Source organism: Indicator indicator, chromosome 24 (assembly GCF_027791375.1).
Source record: "Indicator indicator isolate 239-I01 chromosome 24, UM_Iind_1.1, whole genome shotgun sequence".
NCBI classification, from domain to species: Eukaryota; Metazoa; Chordata; class Aves; order Piciformes; family Indicatoridae; genus Indicator; species Indicator indicator.
Genome location: NC_072033.1, coordinates 3480851 through 3502945, shown reverse-complemented (window position 1 = coordinate 3502945; position 22095 = coordinate 3480851). Strand labels below are relative to the sequence as shown.

General features: G+C 54.4%; 1 protein-coding gene across 2 annotated transcripts in view; it reads left to right on the top strand.

Moving 5' to 3' along the window:
- ACSS2 (acyl-CoA synthetase short chain family member 2) overlaps positions 1-22095 on the top strand; it is a 33455-nt gene that overhangs the window by 10667 nt on the left and 693 nt on the right. The window contains exons 2-16 of one of the 2 annotated variants that reach the window (XM_054391836.1): positions 7217-7308; positions 7838-7941; positions 8210-8282; positions 9046-9121; positions 10588-10702; positions 12804-12842; positions 14996-15133; positions 15650-15820; positions 16508-16641; positions 17119-17251; positions 17712-17768; positions 18945-19025; positions 19748-19856; positions 19968-20036; positions 21258-21434. In XM_054391836.1, coding sequence (XP_054247811.1) covers positions 7217-7308; positions 7838-7941; positions 8210-8282; positions 9046-9121; positions 10588-10702; positions 12804-12842; positions 14996-15133; positions 15650-15820; positions 16508-16641; positions 17119-17251; positions 17712-17768; positions 18945-19025; positions 19748-19856; positions 19968-20036; positions 21258-21434 — 1568 coding nt within the window. The remainder of the gene's footprint in view (positions 1-7216; positions 7309-7837; positions 7942-8209; positions 8283-9045; positions 9122-10587; positions 10703-12803; positions 12843-14995; positions 15134-15649; positions 15821-16507; positions 16642-17118; positions 17252-17711; positions 17769-18944; positions 19026-19747; positions 19857-19967; positions 20037-21257; positions 21435-22095) is intronic. The other variant, XM_054391837.1, reaches the window with a different exon arrangement.

Sequence of the window (22095 nt, the reverse complement as noted above, 5' to 3'; positions counted from 1 at the left end):
AAACCTGGTGTGGCAGGAATCACCACCCCTGGCACTTCTCCATGAATGCACAACCCATCCTTTTCACAGTCACTTCCTGTCTTCAGGGGAATCCTCAAGGAAATTGGTGACCTTCCTGCTTGCTTCTCTCTACAGCTACCTGAAAGAAGGTTGTAGAGGTGGGTGTTGGTCTCTTCTCCCAAGTAAAAAATGACAGGACAAGAGGAAATGGCCTCCACCAGGACAGGTTTGGGATGAACTTCTTCACTGAAAGGGTTCCCAAACACTGGAACAAGGTCCCCTGTAGGTGTTTCAAAGAGGCTGAGATGTGGTGCTGAGGGACATGGTCTAGCACCAGACTTGGATGGACCTGATAAACTTAAAGGTATTTTCCAACCAAAGCGATTCTATGATTCAATTCCATAACTTTTCCCACCTAGGTTCCTGATAGTGAAGCTTGTTTTGCAGTCCTGTTGCCACTGGCCATCTTCTAAGAGATGTTGCTTGTACAGAACAAGATGGCAATCTGGCAGGTGACATCTGGCCATCACCTGTAGAGGTTTCTGAGTTGAAATGTCCACCACAAATCTGCTTAAAAGTTTCACTTCCTGGCCTTACTGGATATTGTTTGAGCCTCCATTGAAAGCAGCTTGCTCTCTAGGTCTGGGAGGTGTGGCAGTCTGCTCCATCCTGAGATGCAACAGTTCCCCAAATGGGACATTTCCCAGCTGCAGGCACCTTGGGCACTGTTTTAGTTACAGAACCTTTGGCCAGGATGTGTCTCGTGGCTTGGCTGCAAGTTGCTTAAACAAGGAATCAGCTCTGTTGTGCTGGAAATAAGCTCAGGTAAAAATAGTCTGTGCTCCTCTGGAGATACTGTGGTAAACATCTACAGCATTTCCCCTCCATGGCTATGCCTGGCAGGGTTAGAAGTGTTGGTTGAGGTCAGCCAAATTCAGTGACATACTGCATGGCTCTTGCATTTGAGCTCTGTTGCAACACTGTCATCATTGGGGTTAAAAAAACAAACCCTCTACTGGTTTAAAAGTCCTCAGCTTTCCTCTAAATAAAATAGGTAAAAAGCTCTCAGTTTTCTTCTCTGGCTGTTCTCCTGCATTGTCAAGTGCTTCAAGCAAGGACATAACTAGAGCTAATGCATGTCCTCTTGCCTTTATGGTTGCTCAGTACTCAGGTTCATAGAATGGTTTGGGTTGGAAAGGACCTTAAAGGTCATCTAGTTCCAACCCCCCTGCCATGGACAGGGACCTTGTCAAGGTCTCATCCAGCCTGGCCTTGAACACCTCCAGGGATGGGGCATCCACAACTGCCCTGGGTGCTGTCTCACCACCCTCACTGGAAAGAATTTCTTCCTCATCTCTGGTCTTAATCTGCCCTTCTCAAGCTTCAGTCCATTCCCTGCCATCCTATCACTGCAAGCCCTTGTAAAAAGTCCCTTCTCTGCTTTCTTGTAGGCCCCTTTCAGGTACTGGAGCAAGCAAGTAGGGAAAAGGTGAAGCCACAGAGGAGCAGAATTCCCCTTTCTGCTGAGCAGATACTGGTCAGTGTGGAATGGCTGCTGGCACCACGGCTGGGGTGCTCTCTATGGCTTCTACCCTGCCTTGTTTTGTCAAAGGTAGCAAACCAAGAGTAGGTTTCCCTTGGAGAGGGGTTTGGGGCCTGCTGGTGAACCTGTCTCCCCTAGAACTGTCACCCCTAAGTCTTCTGGCTCTCAGTTTGTGCAAACCCCAGCACACTGACTTTACCTGCTTGTTTATGTTGGCTGATGAACCTCAAATAAAGGACCTCTGGAGATCACCCAGTCCAACCCCCCTGCTGAAGCAGGCTCACCCACAGCAGCGTGCCCAGGGTCACAATGTGCAGGTAGGGTTTGAGTCTCTCCAGAGAAGGAGACTCAGCAACCTTTCTGGGCAGCCTGCTCTAGGGCTCCAGCACCCTCACAGCAAAGCAGCTTCTCCTCACGTTCAGATGGAACCTCCTGGGTTCCAGGTTTTGCCTGTTGTCCCTTGTCCTGTCACTGGGCACCACTGACAAGAGTCTGGCTTCATCTTCTTGCCCCCCACTCTTCAGCTCTTGCTGAGCATTGCTCAGATGCCCTCTCAGGCTGCTCTTCTCCAGGCTCACCAGCCCCAGGGCTCTCAGCCTTTCCTCCTCACAGAGATGCTCCAGGCCCCTCAGCATCTCTGTAGCCTCTGCTGGACTCTCTCCAGAAGCTCCCTGTCTCTCTTGAACTGGGGAGCCCAGCAGCCCTGTAAGCCAGGAGGTGTCAGTTCCTTTAGAGATGTCTGAGCATCCCTCAGCCTAGAGAAGGGCACTTGAAGTAGATTTTGGGGTGTAGCCTGGCAGGTGAGTGGGAAAATTGGTGAGAATTGTGGAGGGTCAATAAATAAAAGAGTGATCTTGGAGCTGTGTCCACCTCCAGCTGGTCTCCGTGACTCCGTGCTGTAGGCATCGCTCAGGGTGTGCTGAAGCGAGCTGTGGCTGGACAGCACAAGATAAATATTACTCCTCTGGATGTTTTTGGCCCTTGTTTGGGCTGCAAATAGCAAGAGCAGCTGAGAACACATTTAATGAGAAGGAAGGACAGAAAGATGGACGTGACTTTTCCTATGGGACACGAGCAGCCATGCAGGATGTTGGGTGCTTCTTTCCAGGTGGCTGTTTGCAAAGGTGTTTAGAGGACAGATGCCCTGATCACAGAGCAGATGATGGCCCAGTGTCCCTTTAGAAATGTGCTCCATTGTAGCTGATTTGTAAAACATAGGCACAGTAGTTCCTGTGTTTGGGTCAGTTGGGCTGGAGAGGTGGCTCTTGGGGCTGGAAGTGGCACATGGTGCTCTGCAAAGCACAGGCTCCTTGCTTTGGCACCCCACAGTGCTGCCTGCCAGCCTGGTTTGGGTTCCTTTATAGCAATAAGAACTCAGGTCCATCATCCACTTTGAGCTGAGCAGGTTTGGCTTAGAGTTGGATTGGACTGGAGCTTTGACAGGCCCTTCCTATGTGTGTATGTGGCAGTGGGGTGAAGCATCCTAGGGTGGCTTTAGTGCAGGTCTGAGAGTTAACTGTGTAGTTTTAGAAGGTGATGCTGTGAAACTGATAACTTTCTTCTTTTCCCTGGGATATCTTTTGCCAGCTTTACTCAGCAGTGTTCTCTCAGTGCTGCCAAATATCCTGGGAAAACCTTCCACCAGCTCCTCCCAGGCTGTGCTCCATCCTTGCACAGCTGCTTGTTTCTTGATCCTTGTCATGAGGCAAGAGGGTTTGCACATGGCTGCAGGGCTGGCAGAGGCTGAGCTTGCTGGGAAACCTTTTACTCACCAAACTTCCCCAGCCTGCCCAGAACTCCTCTGGGTGTTTGCTGCTGTGCATGTCTGTGGGGGGAGATGGCTGACGTGAGCAGAGCTGGGCAGCCTGTCCTGTTGTTAGGAAATGTTCTCATGAAGGATTTTTGCAAACCCATTTCAATCCCCTCCTGGACACCCTTCTGCTTTGGGAACATTTCCATGCTGAACAGTCTATGCACATAGGAGCATGTTTTGCTGATGTAAAGGTGTCTGAACTCTCCAAACTTCACATCTCTACATCAGCTGGGACAGGGATCTACTTGAGGGAGTCCAGTGGAGGGCTGCAAGGATGTTGAAGGGACTGGAGCACTGCCTTTTGAGGAAAGGCTGAGAGACCTGGGGCTGGTTAGTCTGGAGAGGAGAAGACTGAGGGGGCATCTAGTAAATGTCTATAAATATCTGAGGGCTGGGTGTCAGGAAGAAAGGAACAGGGACAGGCTCTGCTCACTTGTGCCCTGTGAGAGGACAAGGGGCAATGGATGGAAACTACAGCACAAGGAAGTTCCACCTCAACATGAGGAAGAACTTCATTACTGTAAGGGTGCCAGAGCTCTGGAGCAGGGTGCCCAGAGAGGTTGTGGAGTTTCCTTCTCTGGAGAATTTCAAGCCCCATCTGGATGCATTCCTATGTGACCTGCACTGGATCCTGTGGTCCTGTTCTGGCAGGGTCATTGGACTCGAAGATGTCCAGAGGTCCCTTCCAAGCCCTAACATCCTGTGATCTGTTTTCTCAAGGACAGATTTTAGAGGGCTCCTTAGTCCAGTCTTGTTCCTGTATCAGGTGGGATAAGCAAGGCTGAGGTGGAGGCACAAATCAGATGTTTGGTGGCACAGATCAGATGTTTGGTGGCACAGATCAGATGTTTGGTGGCACAGATCAGATGTTTGGTGGCACAAATCAGATGTTTTTCAGTTTTGGTGGCTGTTCTTCCCAAGCCACCAAGCCATCTCCAGGCAGACATGTCTCCAGGCTCTCTGGGTCTCCTGAGAGCAGCAGGAGGTGTGTGAGCAGCTGGTGGTGGTGGCTGAGCACGCAGCCCTGTGTGCCAGCGCAGGCGTCGGGAAGGCCTGGGGCTCTGGCTGCCCATGCGACACACACGTGAGCCCATGCCCCATATGGCAGGAGCTTGGCTCATCCCAGCCCTGCCTGGCATTTTGGCTGCTCTAATTCTGGATACAGACTGGATCAGGAAGCCACGAGCCTGGCTGGCTGTTCCCACTGACCTTGCACGTGAGGAGGTGTCACTGAGCAGGAGCCGGCGGAGAGCAAAGTTCCTTCCTTTGCCTTGTACTGTGAGCTGGGGACAGGCTGCTGGTGAAGCAGGAGCTGCTGTCTCCACCCTGTGCCTCTCATGCACCAGCTTGGTCCCATGTTTAGGAGGGATTTGGGGTCTGATAATTTAAATGACACCAGAGATGTTTTAGGGTAGACGTTTCCACGGGCCCTGTGTTTACTGGAGGCTTTCCACAGTTGCCCATTGTGCAAATTCTTCCTGTGGTGTTGCATCATCTGGGAAAAGGTCCTTTCCCTCTTCCAACACTCTTCTCAAACTGGGAACCCATGTCTGCTTAAGGATGCTTTCCAGTAGCTAACACATGGAGTCTGTTTTCTGCATTATGCAAACCTGCTCTGTGGGCTGCATCACCTCTGCCAGCTGAGGAACAGAACCTGGTGGCTTTGAGGTGGTTTGCTTTGCTCTGAAAACTTACCTTCCAGGTGTCCCACACCCTAGGTGTGCTTGGTAACTTGGGTGAATGCTTTTATTTGAGGGTGGTGTGGTCACAAGAACATAAAGGAGGAACCAAAATGATCTTCAGCCCCTTTAGTCCTCAGTGGGAGCATTCATGGGGTCAGGCTTTGGCTTTCTGCCCTGTCTTTGGTCTGTGATTTTTCTCCCTCTGACTCTGTGGATCTGAGGATGGTCTGACAGATCCTGAAAGTTATAACACTTCACTTGCTTGGCTTCTCTCCATCATTTTCTCCTGCACACCAGCTTCTCTTAGTGGTGTTACAACCCTTGCTAACCACAATTACTGTCAGCAATTACCCTGAAAACCAGAATTCCCACCTGTGCTTCCTGCTGCCCCAGGCAGTGTTGCACAGGGCAGCTGTGTTCCTCCCTTACTTGAATGGGTCATGCAGTGCCGTAGGTGTGGAGGGGAGCACTTTGTGTGTGTGGGGGGTGTTATTTTATTGCTCTTTCTCTTTTCCATTTAATCTGGGCAAGCCAGTCCATGCAAGAAGGCTCGGGGCTGCCAAGCTCTTGTATCTGATGGGCACTGAAGTGAAGAAGCCACTCACAGGACTTTGCTGCCAGGAATTTCCAGGCTGCTTCTGACGCATGGAGTTGGTGGTAGCGTGCGAGTGGGCACCCCTTGAAATGCCCCTTCTCAAATGCACAATGCTCTGAGCTTTTGTGCCAGAGAAGAGGGCAGAGCAGTCTCTGAGTGCTGCTGTGGGCACTCACTGAGTGTTTGCTGTGGGCATCCAAACTATTTTCAGACATGGGGAGACTTCAAGCCTGCTCTTGAGAGACTGCTGGGAGGCCTTTGGAGATGCGGTGAAAGGAGAGGTCTTGTCCTGCAGATGCGTGGACCTGACTCATTAAGCACAAAGTGGTCTTCAAATGTGAAGCCTGAGGTTTGCCCTGCTGGTGCTAGTGGAGCTCTTTTGCAGTCACACAAACAAAGAGAAAGGACTTTGAAAGCCCTCTGAAAAGCTCAAGTTTTAACTTCCCTCGGCCTTTGCTCTGCAGTGCCCTATGTGTGCTGGCTTTGAGGACAAGCCTGGCTGTCTTCCCTGGCCTGAATTTCCCTCCCAAAGACTGCTAAGGGGGAGGACTTAGTGTGTTTGAGGGGAGAGATGGACATCTGAGCTGTGCCTTGCACAGGGCAGGTCCATGTCCCCCATGGCTACTGTGTGGGAAGACAGCATAGCTCTGCCCAGAGGAGTACCCAGGGCTGCTCATCCTGATGCTGTGGTTCACTGTGGCCTGGCTGTCATCTCCCCTTGGCTGCTGGGCAAGCATAGAGTGCTTGGCACAGCCTTTCACATGGGCTCTGTATAACCAAGGTGTAACTGCCCCAAGAAGAACTTTCTCTGCCCGGGGAGGGAAGGCACTCAGCATGTGGCTGGGCACAAGAGGAGCAGATGCTCTTCCTTTGAGCCAGATCAGTTACAGCTCTGCTCAGTCCAGCACTGAAATCAGCTGTTGGATCTTTGACTCTCAAGTAATAAAATCAAAAGGGAAACTCTGATTTCCTGTTTTCTCTTTGCTAGCCAAGTGCCCTGCTGTGAGGCACCTTATCTGCTGGTTTCACATGGCATGGAGCTCGAAGTGATGCTCTTGCTTCTGACAGGGAAAGAAGAGGAAACTGCTCAGATGCCAGGCCTCAGCCACCTGCCTTGGGTGCTGATTCTCATTCTCAGGTTGCCCATGGAGGTGGTGGATTCTATCTCCCTGGAGGTGTTCAAGGCCAGGCTGGATGAGGCCTCGAGGAACCTGTGCTAGTGGAAGGTTGTCCTTGCCCGTGGCAGGGGGGTTGGAACTAGATGATCTTTGCAATCCCCTCCAATCCAAACCATTCTATGCATCTCGGAGCCTATGAATGACTTGTTCCTCTCCCAGAGTACCATCCATTTCCACCCATGCATTCAGTTGCTTTTGGGTGGGGGCTGGGGATTTTGGACTAAGTTTGGAGAACTTTATCTCGCTGTTGGTGAACTTCAGTCCAGAATTGGATTTTGGGGGTTGGTTACTCTACGCTCAGAAGAGCAGGTGAGGACACAGCCATTGCCCAAAGGAGCAGGGACCTGTGACCCTGCAGTGTCCCTCTTCCCTTGGGTCAGTGACAGATTTTATCTTGCTTTTCAGGGAAGGCAATGAACCTGGGGACTCTGCCAAGATCACCTACAGGGAGCTGCTGCACAAAGTCTGCCAGTTTGCCAACATCCTCCGCAGCCAAGGTACGGGGCTGAAGCACTGGTGGCCTTGGGTGCTGGGAAGGCATCAGCCCAGGCTGGCAGAACTTGGGTTGGTTTGTGGTGTGGCTGCCAGGCTGTTGAGCAACTCTCTGCAAAGCTCTGTGCTTCTCCCTCTGCTGCCAGTGTTGTCAAACAGGGTGGGTGCAGGTTTGCTCTGCAGCATACTTTTGGAGATTTATCTCTGGTTCTGGCTGTGAAAACCAACAATTCTGGTCATGTCAGCTGTACAAGGAAGGGATCTGTGCTCAGAACTTCCTCCTCTGGGGTTTCCCAGTGAGCAGTGGGCACTGGTTACATTTCTGCCTCCTTCAGTGGCAACATAGAGTGTTCATTGCAGCCATCTTACAAGAGCTTGTAAGACAAAACCAAGGCTGACTCAGCTCTAACTCCAGCTGAAGCTTCATTGTGTGCATCTAAATGCTGCTTTCAAGTCATGAGTTTCTTTGTGCCCTGTTTTTTCACCTGCAGTCTGTTCATTTGGACAAACACTGTGTTCGTTTTCCCTCTGCAGGTGTGAAAAAAGGTGACCGAGTTTCCATCTACCTGCCAATGATCCTGGAGCTGGTGGTAGCCATGCTTGCCTGTGCCAGGATTGGAGCTCTGCACTCCATTGTGGTAGGAACAAGCCCCTTGGCTTGCTCTGGGTGCTGAGCTCTCTGAGGGAAGCAGCTCTTGTTTTGGGTAGAGGGGTTGGAAAGATGGGTGCTGATCATGAGATAGATGGAAAGTAAATTAAGGTGCTGCTGTTTCCTAGTGCTGTCCTACAGCTCTCTCCATCAGTGCCTGGTGGCCTCGCTCACCATGGGTGAACTTCCCAGCAGCTGTTGGGTGTTTGGGGTTGGTTTTTGTGTTCTTGCTGACGTGGCTGTGTGATCTCTGTCAGTTTGCAGGTTTCTCAGCAGAGTCTCTCTGTGAGCGGATCCTTGACTGCGGCTGTTCTCTCCTCATCACAGCAGGTAAAGCACCTCTGTGCCCCTGAGCCATGGCTGTTGCCTGTCTGAAAGGTCTCAAATTGAAAAGCCAGATGCACTTGGCACTGGCAGTGCTTCAGCTGAGCTGCTGCAGGGTGGATGCTCTGCTTGTAGCTGTGCTTGAGTGCTGCTTCCCACTTTGAACGTCCCATGCAGCATGAGCAGCCTGCCTGCTTTGTCCTGCACAGCATGATGCCACCAGCTGATGGTGACATGTTTCCAAAACACTTCTCATCCATGTGCCTCCTCCATATCAGCCAGCTGTTTGCAAGATGTGCCATTTGTGAGGCAGCCCAAATAGGGGAATTCCCTCCCTCCCTTCCCAACTTCAAGGCCATCTCAGCCTGGTGAAGCAGACACCAAGGAAGCAGTGGTGTTTGCATGGGTGCCCACTGCATTGCCCCAGCAATGGTGCTATAAAGAGTGGGCTTGTTAATAGTCCACAGCATGCAAAGGACCCATCAAGCTGCAATCTCTGTTCTGGCTGCATTGGATTATTTCCCACAGAATATTCCCAAGAGACATATCAGGTCAAATTGGAACCTCTCCCAGGGAAGGAATTTCACCATTTGTCTTGGCATCTCTTTCTCTAGGCCAAAAAGGGTGGATTAGGCAACTTTTCTCATCAGCTGCCTGCCTGCCTTCCCTCACTGCAGTGCATGAATTCTGCTGTGCTCTCCTGAAACTGCCTGTTGCTTCCAGCTCTCCCAGGCTGTGAAGCCCTTCCATCTTCCTTCCCATTTTACAGATGCCTTTTATCGAGGGGACAAGCTGGTCAACTTGAAGCAGATTGCAGATGAAGCCCTCCAGAAATGTAAAGAGAAGTAAGTTTAGATCCCCTTGTAAGAATGGCATTGCTGCTGGACTCACAGAATCACAGAGTGATTTGCATGGCAAGGGACCTTAGAGATCATCTTGTTCCAACCCCTGTGCCGTGGGCACCTGCCACTAGATCAGGTTGCTCAAGGCTTCATCCAACCTGGCCTTGGACACCTCCAGGAAGGGGGCACCCATAGCCTCCCTGGGTAGCCTGCTCTGGTGTCTCCCCAGCCTCACTGTCAAGACTTTCTTCCTAATACCCAGTCTGAATCTACCCTCTTACAGTTTGGAATTGTTGCCCCTTGTCCTGCCACCACACTCCTATGAAGAGTTGAAGAGTTCCCTCCCCAGCTTTACTGGAAGGCCCTCTTTAAGCACTGAAAGGCCACCAGAAGGTCTCTCTGGAGCCTTTATTTCTCCAGGCTGAACAGCCCCAACTCTCTCAGCCTGGTCTTGCAGCAGTGTGGTTCCAGCCCTTCCATCATGTTGGTAGCTTCCTCTGGCCCTGCTCCAACAGGTCCCTGTCTGTGCTGAGGACTCCAGAGCTGGCCCCAGCACTGCAGGTGGGGTCTCAGCAGAGTGGAACAGAGGGGCCTGAATATGAGCCAGCATGTGCCCAGGTGGCCAAGAAAGCACCAGCATCCTGGCCTGTGTCAGGAACAGTGTGGCCAGCAGGACTAGGACGAGGAAATAATCCTGGGGGAATGACCTTTCCAAGCTTACAGACACAGAGCTTGTGTGAGACCAAATGTGGTCTTGTAAGTTAGATCAGAGATGAGAATTCAGGGCAGATAGTCTGCATGGGAGAGATTCAAACTCTTTAAAAGCATTTACAACTCTAAATATTGAAAGTATGAATTTATCTGTCTGTAAAAGCAGGACAAATGTGACCCTGGAGCTGGGATTTAACTCATGGAGACAGTGTACCCCTGACAGGGCTGAGGGAGATCAGATCAAGCTGTTTGCATTGTGTTGGCCCTCAGGAGGGGACAAGCACCCAGTCCTCTCTGTGGTGTTTAATGTGGCTTTGAAAGCCTTTCCTCTTGTGAATCAAACAGCTGATCACAGCTGGGGGTGGAATTCCCCACCTAATGTTTCCTGGGTGCTGTGGGAAGTCTTGTTTGTGGTCACAGGCAGGCAAATTGGAGATTTGTAAGGAATCTCCCCAGCAGTGATCTGTGAGAGATGCTTGGGGGTCCCTGTGTTCCCTGGAATGGCACCTGGGGTCCCTGTGTTCCCTGGGATGACTCCTGATAAGCTGTGCACAGACCTTTGCTCTCCTCCAAGCCCTGTTCCCTTGGCCACTGTCCATTGGTGGTTTGTGGTGTGCCTGGAGTTTGCATGGTGGCATTTGCTCAGGCTCCACAACAGCAGCTCAGAGCCCCAGCTCTGCCTCCAGTGGCACCAGTAAAGCCCACCAAGGGCTCAGCCCTGCCTGACCAGACTGATCTGAAGGTCCTGCCTTTTACAGGGGCTCCCTTTTGAAAAGGTGCATCGTGGTGAAGCATGTGGGGAGGGAAGAGGCAGCAGTGGATGGGTCATGCAGCAGGTCTCCCCCTCTCAAGAGGCTGTGCCAGGACGTACAGGTATGCTCCTGGGGGGGGATTTCACTGCTGTGGGCCTGAGCCCAGCACATCAATTGGTGCAAAACCACTGCAGTACTTCCCTGGATGCTCCTTTTCTCTGATTCCTGTTTTCTCCCTTCCTTGCTGTTCTTGCATTGGGAGTGGTCTGAAAAATGATTTCTTTGCCTTCCCAAGACCCTCTCTATGCTGTTCCCTTTACCACCATCACTAGGTGCCAGCTCACACTACCCCCCAGAGCAATGGGGTTGATCTTCCAGAGCCACTAGGACAAAGACAAGATGCCCATTTCCCTCTGCTCAGTGAAGGACTTTTCCTGTCACAAAGACACCCACTAAACTGACAGCAGCAGCTACCCAAGATGGGGATTTATTCCAAGCAAAAATGACCCAGCACTGTGACAGACCAAAGTAAATGACAGGGTGGGATGTCTGGTGGGGGATGTAACACCACACAACTCCTTCCTAGGCTTGGTGAATGTTCTTTTAGAAGGATGACCCAAAATATGCCCACACTCACCCAGAAAGGGAGGACCTCCTACTCCAGGGTACCCAAAAGGGGCTCACTCAAAGAGACAGATAAAATGGAATCACAGACTGGTTTGGGTGGGAAGGGACCTTTAAAGGTCACCTAGTCCAGCCCTGCAGTGGGCAGGGATGACTTCAACTGGGGCAGCTTATATCCAGAAGGATTCACTCAGCAAAAGGGGAGGTGAGGACTTAATCAAGCCCAAGGAGAGTCCCCAGCTGCATATCCACTTACTCCAAGGAGGACCACTTCAGTTCAGCTGTCTGTGGGGCTCTGTTCATAGCCTGGTTGAGTCTGAGCTGTATTCATTCTCATTAGTTGGAGGTAAGAGTATGAGAGGGGCAAACTAAGGGTCTGAAACAAAGAAAGGTTTAATGGCTTTTAGGCCCCCAGTCTTTAACCCTGTATCTGTGTCCCCTTCTGTGCAAAGACTGATGTCACCCTGCACTGTGGCTGTGACAGTGGCAGCAGGAGAGGCAAAACAGCAGGTTTGTGCTTGTGATGTGTGTTCAGCACAGCCCCCAGCACAACAGCAGTGGGAGCAGTGCAGTCCCAGTGTGGCTGACCAGGAGCTGTGTCATCTCTCAGGGCTGGGCCTTTCCCTTGCAGCTCAAACCAGATGAAAGGCTGTGGGCCTGGGCGGGAGAAGGAGGAGAAGATGTCATGGAGCTGAGCTCCTGAGGCTGCTGTGCAGTCCTGCTGTGTCTGGCAGCCACCAGCTGCCTTCAGCTGCTTCCAAGGCAGGTTGATTTCAGCTGCCTGACAGCTCCTTGTCTTCTGTCCCTGTGTGCTTGGTGATTATCTGGACTGGGTTATCCCCAGGCTGCTGCTTGCTCAGGAGTGTTTGGGCAGCACACTTGAGTTCTGGGCTCTGCTTTCAGAAGGGATGATCTTTGTACATCCCTGGAACAAGTCCACCAGATTCTTGGTCTTGGAGTTCATTTTTTTTTTCCTCAGCTGTGCTGATTTTATTGGGGTGCTGCTGGCCATGCTGCAGTGGCCTCCTCTGCCCCTTCCCTTGGTGAGGGCAGGGCAGCTGCCAAGGGCTGGGGAAACTGGAGCAGGGCAGCCCCTTCCTGTGTGAGGCTTCCCTGGTCAGGCTGTAGCAGAGAAGCCTGTTTGTTGTTGGGAAGGGAAGTTGTTGTGCAGAATGTCCCAGGAGGAGGGGGGAGGCTGGAGTGGTCTCTTCCCTTTGGCCTGTTGCTGCTCTGCTAGTTCAGACACTTTATTGAAGACTTCTTTCCCTTCTGAGTGGGTTTTTTCCATGCTGCTGGCATGTGTAGGGCTGTTGGAGTGTCTGTGGGCTGTATGCTGCCTCTGTCCTTCTGTGCCCAGCTGCCCACATGCAGGGGGTGGCCTCTGTGACTTGCCACGGAGGATGGCAGGGGAAGATGGTGGATAAGGGCAGGATTTTTTTCAGAGGGCTCCTGGCCTGGCCCTGGATCCAGGCACTCCCCAGCCTGCTGGGATGGTTTCCCAGCATCCAGGCCTGTGGACTTCCAGCTCCCTGCCGGCAAAGCCTGCTGTGGGTCCTCCCCTTCTCAACTTTCACACCCTCTTTGTGGATTTTTAACAGGAAAAAAAGGCTGAGAGCTCACAGAGACTCCATCCCAAGGTATTTACACAGAGCTCTGCCTTCCTCCTCCTGGCACCTCCCTTCTGCTTCCCCCTCCAGCGCTCCACCTCCCTAACTCCAGCTGCCCGGCCACCCCTGCCCTCCTAACTGGGTTGCCAGCAGCTGCTCTATGTCAGCCATAGAGCCCCCACTGCTTGCCAGGGCTGCCCACTGGGTCTGGGCCAGTGCAGTGCCACCATCTCTGCTAGCAGGAGCAAATCTGTGTCCTAACCCCTGGAATGCTGAGGGGGGGAAGCATGGAGCCAGGGGATGCCCTGTTGGCGTTCGGGCACCGCTTCAGCTCTGCCTTTACAAAGCAGCTCAGCCCTCCCCATGCACTTCCCTTGGTGGTGAGGCTGGCAGGGAGCACCCACAGCCTCCTCACTGCACTGCTGTGCCACAGGCAGCAAACCTGCTGCTCTGGACCCAGTATGCAGGTTCTGCCTGCCCCAGCCCAGGCAGACAGAGGTGGGCCTGACCTCAAGGGCTGTGTTCTGTGCCCTGGCTCTGACCCTCCACATGGGGCACTGGAAGCTGGGAGCTAAAATGGAGAGAGACCCTTGAAGGAGGGCAGTGATGAAAAAAGCTGTTGGATGGGCTGGTGTGAGCTTGTCTTGGGCTTATTTGAACTGGTGCCTTGCTGGGAGCTTGCTGGTGGGACAGATTTGTGGAAACAGCTTCCCTAGGTAAAGCCAGGAGCCCTGGACATCTGTGAGAGCTTTGCATGTGGGCTTGGTTGTCATTGAAACAGAACAGTTTGGGTTGGAAGGGACCTTAAAGGTTCTCATTCAAACTCCCCTGCCATGGGCAGGGACACCTTTCACAGGTTGCTCAAAGCCTTCTCCCACCTGGCTTTGAATGTTTCCAGGGATGGAGCATCCACAGCCTCTCTGGGCAACCTGTTCCATCCAGTGTCTCACCCCCCTCACTGTGAAGAATTTCTTCCTTCTGTATAATCTAAATCTCCCCTCTTCGAGTCTGAAACTGTTACCCCTTGTTGTATCCCTGCACTCCCTGATGAAGTCCACTCCCCATCTTTCCTCTAGAGCCTTTTTAGGTGTTAGAAGGCAAGGTTTCCCCAGAGCCTCCTCTTCTCTGGGGCTGAGCAACCCCAACTCTCTCAGCCTGTCCTCGCAGGGGAATTCTCCAGCCCCTTCATGGCCCTTCTCCCAACCACCTAAGGTTGTGCCCAGCAGGTTATGCTGGGCTGTCAAGCAGTGTCCCCTGCACCACATGTGCAGGAGCCAGGTGCTGGGTGCTGGGCTCCTGGTGCCTCCAAATGGCACAGGAACATCTTCAGTCTGCAGAGAGTCACCGTGTGACACTGTGGCTGCTCTCCATGGCTCCATGCACCCCATCTGAGAGAGCTGTGGGGAGCTCTGCAAGGATTAGATGTGCCCCAGCTGGGAGCTGTGAGGCTCTGCCCAGGCAGAGATGTGGAAAATGGAGGTGTGTGATGGGGCTGGGGAGTGCTCCCCACTGTGCTGTCCCCAAGCTTCTCTGAGGAAAGGCAAAAAGGGCAGAAAGAGTTAGGTCTTGAACTGACCTGTGCCACCCCAGAGAGGTAACCACCAGCACAACTCCTGGGTGACCTCTGCCCATCAGCCACAAGCTTTGGTGGCTCTGTAACAGCTCTGGTGTCTTCAAGCAGCTCCTTTGGGCCAGATGGGTCTGTGTTGGAGCAGTCACTTCTTACCTTGACATCCAGAGAAAGATTTTCTGGGGTCTGCAGGGCCAAGCAGTGTGAGCCCCACATGCCCCTGTTTGTCTTGGGCCATGCTGCTCTAGAGGTCCCTGTGTGGGCCTGGAGGATGCCTGGCTGTGCTGCTTGGCTGTTTGTAACTTGGGGCAGCAGCTCCTGCTGCAGGCTCTCTCCTGGCTGCTGCTGAGAGGGCTTTATCAGCCTTACCAGTGGTTTGGACAAGCTGCTTCAGGTCTGGCAGCCAGGCTGTGGCTGTGGGCTGAGAAAGGGAGCTGCAGGAGTGGGAGCTGCAGCTCTGGTGCATGGTTTGCAGCAAACAACTCTGGGGCAGAAGCTGTGCTGTGAACATCTGCCTCCATGGTCTGTGACAGAGGTGAGGTTGGGGCTCTTCCTTCATCCTCTCCTCTCTTGCTTTTGGGTGGGCCTGTTTCTAATCCTCTGCTTCCCTCAGACCCCTTGGAACCCAGCTGTGGACGTGTGGTGGCAGGAGCTGATGAGCAGTGCCAGCACCGAGTGTGAGCCCGAGTGGTGTGACGCAGAGGACGGACTCTTCATCCTCTACACCAGTGGCTCCACTGGGAAGCCCAAGGTATGCTGCCCAGCTCACCAGCCTCAACAGTCACACCTCAGCTGTGGGAGCTGGCGAGGGTCGTGTTGGGAGGCACCACTAAGGGGAGGAGGCATGGAGCAGGGCAATGGGGCTGTGCTGGTCGTTGCTGCCGAGCTGCCGATGGAGCTGGGTGGATGAGTGATGTGCTGCCGAGCTGCCGATGGAGCTGGGTGGATGAGTGATGTGCTGCCGAGCTGCCGATGGAGCTGGGTGGATGAGTGATGTGCTGCCGAGCTGCCGATGGAGCTGGGTGGATGAGTGATGTGCTGCCGAGCTGCCGATGGAGCTGGGTGGATGAGTGATGTGCTGCCGAGCTGCCGATGGAGCTGGGTGGATGAGTGATGTGCTGCCGAGCTGCCGATGGAGCTGGGTGGATGAGTGATGTGCTGCCGAGCTGCCGATGGAGCTGGGTGGATGAGTGGTGCTCCTCCTGGCCCGGGAGGGCAGCGCCCTGCTGGAAGCTCCTCCTGACGGTTGTGTGCCTTCTCCTGCCAGGGTGTGCTGCATACAGTGGGTGGATACATGCTGTTTGCTGCCACCTCCTTCAAATACGTGTTTGATTACCAGCCTGAGGATGTGTACTGGTGCACTGCCGACATTGGCTGGATAACTGGCCACTCCTACCTCACCTATGGCCCCCTGGCCAACGGGGCGACCAGTGTGCTGGTGAGTGCTGCCTGCAGCTGCCTGCTTCAGCTCCAGGGTGGAGATCTGTGAGGAACCTGCTCCTCACTTGAGACAGTGCCCCGGGCTCTGTGAGGGAGGGTGGCAGTCTCCCTGGAGGGCATGGGTGGCAGACAGGGGAGCTGGGTGGGGAGCAGGGGGTGATGTTCTCACTGCTGAAGCTGATTTGACAACCTGCCTTCAACTCCCTTGGCAGCCTGCAGCTGTAGCTTGCAGACAGATGAGGGAGCCAGAGGCGTGTCCCCAAGATCCCTGGGGAAATGGGAGCAGGAAAATCAGTGTCTCACTGGGGGGGTCTCTTCTGGGGTTCTTGGGACTTTTGGTTGTGGTTCTATTGCTGTGTCTGGGCCTCTCACCCTTTATTGTGTGGGCAGGGTCACTTGGGCTGGTGGGACTGTCACAGGGGTCACCCCTGCTGCTAGGGTGCTTCAAGGGACAGTTGCTAAAACACCTGGGGTGGGCTGATGCCAAATGCATCCCAAGGTAGCAGTAAGAGAGGTCCCTGGGCTGGGCTGGTTTCACCGGGTGGTGCCCCTGGCACTGCTGTAAGGACATAGCAGGATCCACCTGCTGCTCCCAGTCGTTGTCAGCTCCTCCTGCGTGGGGAGGAGCAGCAGCAGCAGCAGCAGCAGCAGGGAGTGGCTGTGTGACTGCCCTGTCTCCTGTCAGTTTGAAGGTGTCCCCACCTACCCGGACGTGGGGCGCATGTGGAGCGTTGTGGACAAGTACAGGGTGACCAAGTTCTACACAGCACCCACAGCCATCCGGCTGCTGATGAAGCACGGGGATGAGCCTGTCAAAAAGTGAGTGCCAGCCCCCACTGGCATGGGGACCCCTCACTCTGCCACCTTTTCTCTGAGCAGCAGCTTCCTCAGCACATACAGCCCAGGAGCTTCTGCCTCCTACACAGCCACATTTCTGCACTCCCAGCACTAATTCATCATGGCTCATCTGAGCGGGTCCATACACTGCAGCTAAGCTCGGAGCCTGCAGGTTGTCTCCTTGCTCCTGACCCAAAGCTCACAGAGGTGTGCTGGGCAGAAAGACTTCCTGCCTGCTGCTCCTTGACCCAGGCAAGGAACAGAGTCAATTGGGAGCTCGGGGTAGAAGACCCCAAAATCACAGAGGTCTCATTTCTTCCCTCACAGAAGAGAGCTGAGAAGGGCCTGAACCATGCCTGAAGCCCCAAGTGCACCTTGGGTGCCCAGGGGTTGCTGCAGGCTGACAGCTGCTGCTCCCCCTGGCCTGCTGAGCCCCTGCCAGCCCCCTCCTCTCTGTAGGCACAGCAGGAAGACGCTGAAGGTGCTGGGGAGCGTCGGGGAGCCCATCAACTCTGAGGCCTGGCTGTGGTACTACCGTGTGGTGGGAGAGGAGAGGTGTCCCATTGTGGACACCTTCTGGCAGACAGAGACAGTGAGTCCTCTCCTGGGTGTCCCTGGGACCTCTCTTTCCCTGGTGCTCCTTGCAGGTGTCTGGGCAGCTTTGCTGTGGTGTTTCTTTGGTTCTGTGTGGACCACTTGTTTTGCTTGCCTAGGAGACTCTGGTGTGGCTTGCAAGCGTTGGTTCCCCTTTTTCTCTTTCTTTCCTGGACCTCAAATGTGCTCCAAAGGGAGATAGTCCTCTCCAAAGGGCCCCTGTCTGTCTGCTCTGGACCCTGCTCTCCTCCCCCTCTTTCCCTCTCCCAGCATCTCCAAAGCTTCATGTCCAAACACTGGCTCCCTGTCCCCAGCTGCATCCTTCCCAAGGCCCCATCTCTACAACTGCCCTGAGCAGCCTGCATCAGACTAGGACATGATGTGACCAGAGGTGATGCAGACAGCTGTGGGAGGGGATGGCATGGCCCAAACTGACCTCCTTTGGCCTCTCTTTGCAGGGTGGCCACATGCTGACACCCCTTCCTGCTGCCACCCCCATGAAGCCAGGCTCTGCTGTGAGTACCTCTGTTCTGCCCCCCAGGAGCAGGGAGGAGGGCTCCCAGGGCCACGATGAGGCAGTGGCTGGCACTGTGTGTACCATGGCCTGGTGGTTACCAGCCTGCCAGGGTGGTGATGGGATGGTGGTGCATGCAGGGAGGTGGCCACCACCCCAGTTCCCAGGCCTGGCCTTGTAGCTGTGCTCACATCCTCTTCAAAGCTGCCCTTGCTCTGCCTCCCGTTCTCCCTACCTCTTGTTCTCCCTACCTCCCGTTCTCCCTGCCTTCCAATCTCCCTGCCTCCCGTTCTCCCTGCCTTCCATTCTCCCTACCTCCCGTTCTCCCTGCCTTCCAATCTCCCTGCCTCCCGTTCTCCCTACCTCCCATTCTCCCTACCTCCCGTTCTCCCTGCCTTCCATTCTCCCTGCCTTCCATTCTCCCTGCCTCCCGTTCTCCCTACCTCCCGTTCTCCCTGCCTCCCATTCTCCCTGCCTCCCATTCTCCCTGCCTCCCGTTCTCCCTGCCTCCCGTTCTCCCTGCCTCCCGTTCTCCCTGCCTCCCATTCTCCCTGCCTCCCATTCTCCCTGCCTCCCATTCTCCCTGCCTCCCATTCTCCCTGCCTCCCGTTCTCCCTGCCTCCCATTCTCTCTGCCTCCCGTTCTCCCTGCCTCCCGTTCTCCCTACCTCCCATTCTCCCTACCTCCCATTCTCCCTACCTCCCATTCTCCCTACCTCCCATTCTCCCTGCCTCCCATTCTCCCTACCTCCCGTTCTCCCTGCCTCCCGTTCTCCCTGCCTCCCATTCTCCCTGCCTCCCGTTCTCCCTGCCTCCCGTTCTCCCTGCCTCCCATTTTCCCTGCCTCCCATTCTCCCTGCCTTCCATTCTCCCTGCCTTCCATTCTCCCTGCCTCCCGTTCTCCTTACCTCCCGTTCTCCCTGCCTTCCAATCTCCCTGCCTCCCGTTCTCCTTACCTCCCGTTCTCCCTGCCTTCCATTCTCCCTGCCTCCCGTTCTCCCTGCCTCCCGTTCTCCCTGCCTCCCATTCTCCCTACCTCCCATTCTCCCTACCTCCCATTCTCCCTACCTCCCATTCTCCCTGCCTCCCGTTCTCCCTGCCTCCCGTTCTCCCTGCCTCATGGAGGTTTAAAGCCTGGGCTCACCTCCATGTCTCCTTGTCTCTGGTCCCCATGGCAGACCTTCCCCTTCTTCGGTGTGGTCCCTGCCATCCTGAACGAGTCGGGGGAAGAGCTGGAAGGAGAAGCAGAAGGCTACCTGGTAAAGAAGGGCTGATCTTCCCCCCTCCCCTTGTCGACTCCCCAGAAGCTGCAGGACCTGCCTGGGAGCTTGCACACATCTCTGCTTACTCTGGCTCCACGCAGGGGACTTCCTTGGGGGGTAGAACTTCCGTCACTGCCATAACTCACTGGAAGTTTTATGCTGTAAACACTGTTCAGCTGATTCTGAGATGCATTTGCACACATGGGCAGGGCAGAAGGACAGGAGCAACATTCCAGCTAAGCTCCCCCATGCCAAGCCTGGTGAGACTGTCCCAGTAGATCAGAACTGGACAGGAAGTGTCTGAGTGTCATCAACCCATGACTGTCTCTAGCATCTCCACCACCACATCCATCTCCATCACTGTGGTGCAGAGCTGGAGTGCTGATTTTCATAGAATCATTGAATCATTTTGGTTGGAAAGGCCCTTCAAGACCAGCCAGTCCAACCCTTCTCTAACTCTGCCAAGGCTGCTGCTAAACCATGGCCCTCAGCATCACAGCTCTGCCTCTTTGGAACACCTCCAGGGATGGGAATTCAACCACCTCCCAGGGCAGCCTGTGCCAGTGCTTGAGATCCCTTTCAGGGAAGAAGTTTCTCCTCATGTCCAACCCAAGCCTCCCCTGGTGCAACTTGAGGCTGTTTCCCCTCCTGCTGTCCCTTGTCATTAGGCAGTGGCCAGTTTTGCTCTCCTGGCTCAGCTCTGTGTCTCTCCCCCTCAGGTATTCAAGCAGCCCTGGCCAGGAATAATGCGCTCGCTGTATGGGAACCACCAGCACTATGAAACCACCTACTTCAAGAAGTTCCCTGGCTACTATGTGACAGGAGATGGTAAGGTTGGCTGGGCAGTGCCTGTCTTGCTGTGTGCTGGCCTCAGAATGCCTCAGGAGTTGCTCCTCGGGCTGGCTCTGCCCCTCAGGCCGTGGTTTCTGGCTCTTGCAGGCTGCAGGAGGGATCAGGATGGTTATTACTGGATCACAGGGCGAATCGATGACATGCTCAATGTCTCTGGTGAGGACCACTTTTGCCTTCTCTGGGGACCACTGTGCTTCCTGACACCTTGCTCTGTGGGGACACTTGTGCAGCCATGGGTGACACTGGTTAAAAAGGCCACCTTGCTTTGAGGGGGAGGGTTCTGCATCCGTGACTCAGCAGCCTGTTCTCAGCCTGGAGCTCACTGCTGGCTCAAGGCTGTTTCTGTGACTTGGTAACTTTCTGTATCCTTTCCTCTGGGGACAGCACACTGGAGGGAAGGAACCTTCTGTAAACTCTTAGAGAAGGTCCTTAAGCAGCTGAGGTGCCCCTGTGCTGAAGGATGTAAGTGCCACAGGGAAGCACAGAGGTTGGGCAATACAGTGAGCTCCCTAATCCCACCTGCTGCTCCATGGAGGGCTAACCTTGCAGCTGGATCAGGCTTATGGAGCTGTGTCCAGAGGTGTGTCTATGTTCTCCCACCTGTCCGGACTGAGTCTTTGAGATTCAGCTGCTTCCCAGCCTGCCATTTTCCATGTACTGTATTTAATAGCCCCATCTCCCCCTTCCTGGAGCTTGTCACCTCACAGGTATTACTGCTGGCCAGGAGGAGCTGCTGTACTGGGCTCTGGATCAGACCAGATCCTTTCATCTCACCAGCAGTGCTTGATGCTCCACCAACTGACCATTCTGGGAGTTGGCCACCTTCCTGTGGTTCTGTCCCAGGGTGGAATGGCAACCCAGGTGGAGGAGCAGAGGTGTGCAGGAGTGGTTTGTGCCCCAACCCTGAGGTGTGAGGGGTTCCACCTCCCCAAGGTGCTGAGCTGCAGCAGTGCCTGGCAGGGCTGGTTCCTGAGCTCTGCAGATCCAGCCTCTTCTTTCTCTGCACCATCCAGCTGACCTCAGGGGCAGGTCCCCTCTTACCAAACCCAGCTCCTGCTCAGCCTGTGCTTTGTTTAATCCCATGGCTGTCAGCAGTTCATGAGCTGGTGAAGGAAGAAGCCTAAAGGTGGGAGGCAGAGCAGCAGGGGAGGTGGCCTGGCTCCAAGGGCAGCCTTCAGGGCAGCCCAGCCCCTGCTCTGCTGAGCGAGTTCCCCTCTCCAGCTGGGGTCTTTTCTCAAGCAGATGGAATGGGTGCTCTCAAACCTATAGCTGAGGGCCTTTCACACCTGCAGAGCTCTTCCTGCCGGCGCTGGGAGGCTGCAGGACCCCAGCCCCCCGCGGGTGTGTAGAACATTGTTTGTTTCTCCTTGCTTCCAGGCCACCTGCTGAGCACCGCAGAGGTGGAGTCGGCCTTGCTCGAGCACACTGCCATCGCAGAGGCTGCAGTGGTCAGCCACCCACACCCCCTGAAAGGGGAGAGCCTCTACTGCTTCGTGACCCTGAGGGATGGCCACGAGTTCAGCAAGAAGCTGGCAGATGAGCTGAAGAAACAAGGTAGCAACAGCAAACTGTTTGGGAGAGGGGTGGGCAGGTGATGGAGGGGTTAAGGGCTTTGGGTGGCTGCAGTCTGGGGAATGCAGCCTGGACAGCTGGGACGAGGTGTCCCCTCTGAAGAAAACATGCCTGGTAAAGACTAAAATTAGTTCTGCCAGGCAAGGGCTGCTCATATGATGCCATCTCTGCCTCTGGGTAGCTGGCACCCAGGTGAAGAACTGGAGCACCCAGCTGGCTTTTGTTTGCAGCTGGGCTCTCCTGTCTGGACACAGCTCCCACTGCTCTCCCAGGTGGGTTTTGACTTGCTGAGGACTGTTGGGGAGCTCTAGGGCAGGGACAGGATAGTGTCCTGCTCTCAAGGGACATCTTTCATTGCCACAACAGGCTGCAACATTTAACCATGGCAGCTCCTTCTCTGTAGGAAGCCAGCAGTGAATCTAAATGCTCTGTCAAAAGGGTAGTGGTGGTTGGTGTAACCACTGTAGAGGTCTCTTGAAGCTGGAGAGGCTGAAGAACTGAGTGCCCTGGCCTTTGGGAAGATGTTTTTATAGCTCCTTTGGCATTGTAGGTCCTGCTGCCTGCTCCCCCAGCAGCCTGAAGCACTGCTGCCAAGCTCCCCAGGAGCTGGGCTCTGCCTGGCTCACCTTGGTCATCCTGTTTG